At 37.4% G+C, this 8,896-nt stretch overlaps 1 protein-coding gene across 1 annotated transcript; it reads right to left on the bottom strand.

Moving 5' to 3' along the window:
- Positions 1 to 4,496: 4,496 nt before the first annotated feature.
- LOC107679613 (dual specificity protein phosphatase 6-like) lies at positions 4,497 to 7,646 on the bottom strand. Its single transcript, XM_016475214.1, has 3 exons — positions 6,811 to 7,646; positions 5,694 to 6,128; positions 4,497 to 5,091 (listed from the first exon to the last, which is right to left on the bottom strand). Exons 1-3 carry the CDS (start codon positions 7,208 to 7,210, stop codon positions 4,778 to 4,780), a joined length of 1,149 nt encoding a protein of 382 aa, XP_016330700.1. The 5' UTR covers positions 7,211 to 7,646; the 3' UTR covers positions 4,497 to 4,777.
- Between the last annotated feature and the right edge of the window lie 1,250 nt (positions 7,647 to 8,896).

Here is an 8,896-nt window from a genome sequence, read left to right as displayed (position 1 = left end):
ATACAAAAATAATTATATGTCTATATCATTAATATTAATTATTACAACATATACTATATTTAAAATATATTATAAAATATGTAATACAATTATTATTTATATTATAATATTATATATATATATATATATATATATTATAGAATTATATTATAATACAACATTAATAAATGTAAACCTATTAATGTATTTAGTATTAATACTTATTAACACAAGGTAATGTTTTTTCTGTACATATGAAACCCATTAATTGATTTAATTAAATTAAATTAAAAATGATAATAATTTTAAATAAATAATAAATTATCACACAATACATTATTTATAATTTACATACATGTTAATTACAATTACACAAAATATAACAGTTTTAAATATATATATATATATATAAAATATATATTAAACTATATAAGCAATATAAACTGTTATAAACTACACAACTATATACACTACACTATTTTAGTGTATAATCTATATGTATATGTGTGTATTATATATGTAAATTTATATGATAATTTCTTAAGTTTAATGTTTATAAAACAAAAAGAAACAATGGGAATGAAATGTAGAAAAAAACATATGAGTGTCTAACACGAGAAAATCTATTCTCTGTATATAAAATTATGAATAATATAAATATTTAGAAGTATACAATATTAAAAATACATAAACTGTATGCCAGAACTATATAAACAATATCAACTGTTATCAACTATATGGCTATATACTATACACTACTTTAATAATAATAAAATTGGGTTGGGAATCCCTAACACTTCCCTTTTTAACATACTGGAATCGAATGATTTTCATGACATTTGTTTCCATTATAGATATTGCAGAAAAGTTTCGATTCCAGTATGTTAAAAAAAGGAACTGTTAGGGATTCCCAACCCTACTGTACACTATGCATTGCTCTACATAGATTTATGATGAAAAGTATCACCATTACTGACATCTTCTAAGCAGTTCTGGCATGTTCGGAAGCCTCTTCATATTCAAAGTGAGTGTGAGATGAAGAGCAGGAGGTAAAGAGATCACTTTGCCAGGGGTGAGTTCTCTCCCCACGTTGGCGGAAGTTCTTACTCTCCATGTGGGTGGTTTGGAGAAGAGCCCATAGCAGTTAAGTGTGATAACAGCGTATCCACTGTGCCCACTGTGCTGTTTACTCACAACTCTCTTCTGCCCTGTGCATAACCTCCAGGATGTTTAGTTTTGATAGGCTATTTGTTATGGAAGAAAAGAAAGATGAGATAATAGATATACTACCAAATTTCTTTTAAGTCAGTACACCTCCACCATGTTTACAGAAAAAGGACAGATGTGTCAGCTTTGAATTGGTATGTATGTCTGTGGCTTGATTTACTCTTTGCAGCACCCTTTTGTTTCAAGAACCATTTTAGCTGTACCAGGTTCTTGAGATGCTTTTTGGACTGAAAATGCTCTAGGTAGGTTTTTTCAGATCACCATTTTGGATTCCGAAGAACTGATTTTGAAAGAACTAGAAAATGAAAGGTTCTGAATTTTGGTTACACTCTGGTTACATGTTCCAAAGTGATGCCGTGGAACCATTTTTGGTTCCCCAGTGAATCTTTCAGTAAACACTTCTTAAATTAACCATTTTTTCTTGGCGTGAAGAACATCTAAAGAACCATTTTCCACTATAAAGAACCTTTTGTGCGATGTTAAAGGTTCTTCATGGAACCATAGATGCCAATGAAGAACCTTTATTTTTAGAGTAACTTGTTTAGAAATGGTACAGAAAATCACGCACTAATGAACTCATCGGTGGAGAAAGGGGGTGGATCAAACCATCTGTTTTGGCCCAAATGATTGTCTGGTTATGCACCTGCCCGTTAAAAGTGACTGACAACAGACAAGGTCATCTAGTCAGGGGTGGCCTTCACTACTGCAACTCACATAAGCACACAAATGGAAGAGTGCAGCTGGTGAGCAGGGAGGTGGTGGACGGATGATCCCTGACGGGAGTACAGGAGGTGGGGTTTGCGAGGAGGGTGGTGTTGGGGTCACTGGAACTTGAGCACCGGAAATTGCTGGGCATGTTGGCAAATCCTTCACAGCTCAGTCTGTCACAAGAGGACAACAGGGACTGAAACCATTCACACAGGATTAGCACACTGGCCAAGTATAGTCACAATCTGTTGGGTTTATTTTCACTGATTAAAAGACTTACAGACCTGTAACACTAAAACTGGGACACATGTTGCCTTAAGACAATTGCGTCTTGGTCACTATAAAGCTATTACATGTAATTGAATAATATTAAAATAGAAATAGAAATTGAAATCTATCTATCTATCTTTTTTTAAATAATGAACTAAATAGCTCTTTATATATATATAAATAGCTCTTTAATTAGTTAATTTTTTTTAAAATATATATATTTTATTATAGATTATATTATATTATAGATTAACATATTAGTAAATATTATTAATATATTTATACTACAGACATTAATATTAATGTAATAAATATTAATATATTTAGATTTATATATTTTATTCTTGTTCTATTTATATAATAATAGTTCAATTTATTCTATTTTTTACTAAATTAATTTAGACAAGCTATTTTATTTTATTATTTTATCATTCAATTTTCATAATCAATACATTTTATATAAAATTGTATTATATTTATGTATAGGTGTACATGTAAATGTATAAAATATTTTCTTATATTTAATATTTATAATACAAAAAAAATGAATGGGACTCAAATGTAAGAAAAAAACATTCCATGAGTGTCTAATATGAGAAAATCCATTCTAATACTACTCCTACTCAAGTGTTCATGTTGGCAGATATGTAGACTAGATCGTTATTACTATAACAACAATACACTGCTATTTTGCCATCAGAAATAATAATTACTCATTTTAACCCTATTTCTTACTCCCACACAGGGATTATACCTTTATCTGATGTATGCAAAAGCCAAGAGGGTGTCAGGTTGCGGCCTGTTTTTGCTTTTAGAGCAGGAGCCTGATCTCCTGTCAGGAAGTGCCGCAGGGAGGGACATTTCGCTCTAACCTGCCCTTACCTGGACATACCAGCCTGTCCACATGGAAAGTTGTTTTTTCATGGAAACACGTTATCTTTTTAGGAGGGGACTTTTTCATTGTATATCTGTTCTACATTAAAGGTTAATCTAGTCTTTGAGTCAGTGGTTAGCAGTAAATTTGTCAACTAAACACTAAGTTAAATAGTTTTTTGTGAATGACTAATGAAATGTGTTCTAGTAAATCTATCATTCTGCTTTGGATAAAACCAATAAATGTTACTTTTTCTGAATGAATTTGCATTTCGTAGAAAATTTGAATTCTTATTTTCAAGTAAAGCAAAGAAAACCGAGAGACATTAATAGATTTGAATAGACAAAATAGCAGTTTATTAATAACTTATCATTTCTTTACATTCGTAACATTGGGGGGAGTGGTTTTGTAAAACAGCCCCTTCCCCCAACCAGGCCTTTGCTTTGAAGGGCAACAAAACCCTCATGAAAACCATCACTTTTCTCACAAAAAATGGCATGTCACAGAACTTCCCTGAACAGGAGACACAAAACGTTCTCCCAGCTTTGTCAACACAGACCTCAAATCCTTGCACACAAAAAAAATCAGCATTACTTGCTTCAACCCTCTGACATCCCCAGAAATATTACAAAAAATGAGTAGTATAAGGCGTATGGGTCCTAAATGGGCATGCATCTGAAACCCCGCCGAATAGCATTTGAGGAGTGCCTCGTACACGTACAAGTTTGGACGACCCTTCTGAACGTGCAAGCTCGTATGGTCGGGTCCACTAAAAAAGTACTGGTGAAAAGAAGCAGCTTATGGGAACTGCTCTGAAAGGTTACCACACAATAACACTCTTATGTACAGAACTAAGGCAGGAAAATGACAACTTTGATCTGTGATGGTGGTTAAAAGGCTGAGAACGGCGGAATCGATCAGTAAAGCAAAACTGGAAATATATTATACATATACACATTGCAAAAACTTGTTCAAATTTTTGGCATTTAACTCGTCGATAAAGATAATATTGAGCGATATTCAGTTCGTTTACATAAAGAGGATGAAAAAGAGAAGAAAAATCTACAGCTGTTCCTTTAAAACAGGTATATTCTAACTACGGCAAGGCTTGCCAACATCTTAATATACACATGTATAAATGTTTCAAAAATTTCTCCACGCAAATAAGTTGGAGTACAGTACACTCTGCCATCATTGCCGAAGGGAAGTCTCGTCCCAAAAACAGGCAAGTCTTCATTGAAGACAAAAAGAGCACACCTAGAAAATATTAAGGTGCAAGTGCTAAACAAAACAAATGGAGTATTTGTAATTGTTCAGTTCCAGTCAAGTCTCTTTGGCACACCAGCCCCAATATATCGGATGTTCTTTCCATTTCGACAGTCTTTCCATGCTTGAATATGTATATATATATGGATATATATATAATATCGGATGTTCTTTCCATTTCGACAGTCTTTCCATGCTTGAATATGTATATATATATGGATATATATATATATATATATATATATAAAACAAACTACTTTAAAGAGTCTTGGAGATATAGAGTCACATGATCTCTCTCCGTTAAACAGCTGCGTAGAAGCTCTGGGCAACCGCATGCCCCATCAGTGGCTACTCTGGTCGGCCGTCGTCTCAAGCCAACATCAATAACGTCAGGAACCCCTCGACAGGTGGGAAACAAAGAAATGCACGTTCAATTAGAGTCAGGGCAGGACCTCACGTGGACTCGAGAGGGTCCAACTGGAAAACGTTGTGATTGGTCGGCGTGGTGAAGTACAACGGCTGGGTCGGAGCCGCTACTCGGTTGTCGCACGGGCTCTTGAGTCCCAACGTGCGCTCGAAGTCCAAAAGTTGGCCCATGAAGTTAAAATTGGGTGAGATGTTGGACTTCTTCATCTTGACTATGTCGTACGCATTGTTCATGGACAGGTTGAGCTTCTGCATGAGGTACGCCACCGTTACTGTGACGGAACGGCTGATACCGGCCAGGCAGTGAACGAGAACGCCACACTTCTGTCCGCGGGCCTCATCTGAGGGGGAAAAAAAGACAAGATGGTTAGTTAACTGACTTATGAATATGCAATCGTACATAAGCTTGGTTGTCAGAATTCATTACGGTCCCAGCATTGACAAAAGGGGCCTCATTCAGCAGGATTTCTAGTGCATGACTGCAGGCTGAGAGAAAACAACTCGCCTATTTTCTCAGGGAACGTGACGTGGAAATGGGCTATTAAGGTTAATCAAATGATCCTTCCACTTGTCAGGTTACTCGACAATGGTACCATTTGGATGTGTAAATGTAGAAGTCATGGCAGCGCCCTGTCAAGGCTAACAGGATGTCAACACTGCCCTGTAAATGGTCCTCATTGTGTGGCGAAACATTGCTCTGTCCTAGATTACTTTCAATGCTGCTTGCTTCCTTTCTGTTGAGCTCAAATTACCGCCTCCCCCCTCCGTCTCCCATTTCATCATTAGCCTTTGTGTCACAATTGCTGTGGGATATGTTAACATGCAAACAATAAAAAACGGTGCCATCCGTTTGGTTTCAAAACACTGAAAGACCTGGTAGTTTTAATCAAAACTGGGACTGAATGAAAAGCAAATTGAAGCAACAATAAATGTTTTTACTTACCAATAAAGCTGATGGCTTCTGGGAAAAACTGAGAGAGATTCTGGCTCCAGTGATCGGAGATGGGAATCTGCTTGTACTTAAACTCCCCAGCGTTCTCGAACATGTTAGGAAGATTAGGGGTCACGTTCAAGATGTACTTGATGCCAAACTCTTCCAGGATATCCAGATTCGTGGAGTCCTTCGCGCAGCCCAGATACAGATGCGGCAGGATCTCCACGGGGAACGAGGGCTGGGGGTTGGAAAGAGGGCTGCCGTCTGAGTCGGTTGCGCTGCTTGGGTCTCGGTCGATGTCTGACTCGATGTCCGAGGAGTCAGAGCTGATCCGGAGTCCTCCCAGACCCAGCACCTGGGAGGTCGGTGAACTGCTGCTGGAGGAACCATCGAGGTTCGTCTCACACATAGTGGGAAATTCAGCTTGAAACTTGCTGAAGCCACCTGTGAAGTTCAAGTTAGAAACACATTTAAAATGTATCCCTTAAAACGAACCACATATTTTTATCGGAGTACTCATTTTTTAATCACAAGTAAAGACTAGCAGATTTTTTTTTTTTCACTCTTTGTTTACTAGTATTTACATTCCCGTTCTAAATTCACTTGATAATACATTAGAGTACACTAGTGTGTATTCCTATTGTTACTAGTAATATTTTCCATATGACTGGTACTATTTTTATTTTTTACAATTAGGAAGCCATTCAAAGAAAGTCCAAATGTAACTGTAACTAGTACAATACGAAATGTGACTAACAACTGGGATATTTGCTAGTGTATCATAACTAGTTTTTAATAAACAGTCACTAGTAATATACATTTCAGTTGGAATACTAGCTTGATGTATGAACCACAGATTTCCATAGAATTCAATGGCAAAATGTGAAATCTGTTACTATTAACAATTAAATAGTTAACAACGGTATAAGCACAGGTGACTAAATAAATAGATATTATTACTGTAAGTATCTAATGAATGGTTATAAACGAAATTGAAAAACATACTAGTCCCTAATGGATTACTTGTAAATAATTTCAAAATAAATACTAACTTAAAAAAGATACTATTTAGTTGCCGTAAACGACAAAAACAAAAAATCACAAAACGCGGTGGAATTGAACGTACCCTCAAGATAGAAAGCCTTGTAGCCCTCGTCCTTCATTCTCCTCAGCAGTAAACCCAACACGGAGCCGCCGTCGATGTTTTCGTTCCACTCTCGGCTGTACTCGTCGTACAACACGATAGTGTCCGTCTTGCACCTCCGCGCGAACATTTCCCTGTCTTCCCCGTTGGAAAGCAGGGACTTGATGGGCAGGTTGCCCTTCTTGAGTCGCCGGAGCATGAGGCTCGGGATGGCCACATTAATGGCCGTTTCGACGTGCGACGATTCGTAGAGCTCTTGCGTTCGGCAGTCCATAACGAGCAAACAGTCGCTGCGCGTCTCCAGCTGCTCCTTCAGCCACTCTACCGTCTTGCTTATGGCCATGACCGAATCGAACTGCACGGGTTTGAATTTATCAAGCATTAGTGAAATACGGTGCGGTACCGTGAGACCTTAAACTGCGGAAAAGACGCGCTGCTGCAAGAGGCCGTGGACGTCTCAGTCCTGGAGCATTGAGATTCTCAAGTCAAAGTCTCTTCTGCACCGTCGAGATGGTTAAAATCCTCGGGTTTTGCTTCGAGAGTCAAGCGCAGACTCGCTCTACTTCCACCCATTCATGCAACTGCGTGCATTTATCAATGACTCACTAGCCAGTGAGTGCGCGAGCCACTGACGTTGTCTTCTTGTTATATAACCTCTCTTCTCTCGCCGTCGATTTTCACACGAATAGATCTAAATATCAAGTCGAATATCGATCGCAGACGTGTCGCGAAAGCAAAACGCCTCGTAGCTTAATTTCCCTTCGATATCTATCCCGGAGAAAGCAACGCTGCGTCTAGTCCTAGATGTGCTCTCTGTCACTTCGAGCTAGTGAATGGATGCAAGCGCCAGGCGTTTCAATGGATACATTATTTCAGTCAGCCAATCAGGAGGCGCCGAGCAAGCGTCGTCGTGGAAACGGGGCCGGATGGAACGGACTATGTTGATGAATTGTTAATAAGTTTGTCATTCACAAAAACGGAAAGGAATTTCCGCTCCGGATCAGAGGAGTGCAAACAAACAGTAGAGAGGCACCGCATGGGAAGGAGGAGTGCGAGTGTATTTGTTGAGGGGTCAATATACCTCATGCTCAGGTTACACACTTGAACTCCGTTTAGCCGCATTTCAGTTTCGCCCGGCTGCAGTTTGTAGCTCGGTTTGTGGAGTCTTGTAGGCTACGTCGCTGGCTGCCGACGGTTAAACCCAGCTAACAAAAATAAGTTGCTAACGTTCCCATTAAGTTACGAAACGTTATTTCTGAATCTTCTCTGGACGTTCAAAACGTTTAGAGTTTTAAAAACGTTTTTTTTTTTTAATAGAACGTTAAGGGAGCATTCCATTTAGCCATTTTACAAGTAGCCTCTCATAGGGAACGTTACTTTTTAATTTTCAATAAACTGTCATTGTCAAACATTTAATTTTCAATAAACATTCTGAAACAAATAATACAATTTAAAACGCGTTATATGACAGGCTGTCTAAATAAAACATTTCAGGAAAAAAAAAGTTCCATTAACGATCTATAAATGATGTTTTGTGCTAACATTTTGAAAACATTATTAACGCCCACATGACATTAGCTACTGGAAGAATGTTCATTCATAACTTTGAACTTTGAAAGAGAACTTTGCCAGAACGTTCACCCAACGTTCCCTGTTAGCGGGAAACGAACATATTTCGTATATCTGCGTTTTAAATTAAGCCATTTTTCATTTCATATACACTGTAAATAATTTACATTTCATATTACATTATTGGTATGATTGTTTCACACACACACACACACACACACGCACACACGCACGCACACACACACACACACGCACACACACAAATCACCAAAAAAGATCAACACACACAATAAATATTAACTAGTTTCACTAACTAACTAAACAAGCAAATAGGGTGAATTCAGGTAAATAAATATGCAATAAAATAAACATGCAACAAAACATTCAAAAATGAATTTATGTTAGTCTATGAAAAATGACAGCTGTGCCAGACAAAACCCCACAAAATAGTCTTAATATTAAATAATGCATTAATTAATTAAGTTGCATAAAATGTGAA

This window comes from Sinocyclocheilus anshuiensis, unplaced genomic scaffold, assembly GCF_001515605.1.
Source record: "Sinocyclocheilus anshuiensis isolate Anshui unplaced genomic scaffold, SAMN03320099.WGS_v1.1 scaffold288, whole genome shotgun sequence".
NCBI lineage: Eukaryota > Metazoa > Chordata > Actinopteri > Cypriniformes > Cyprinidae > Sinocyclocheilus > Sinocyclocheilus anshuiensis.
This window is presented reverse-complemented; position numbering and strand designations above follow the sequence as displayed.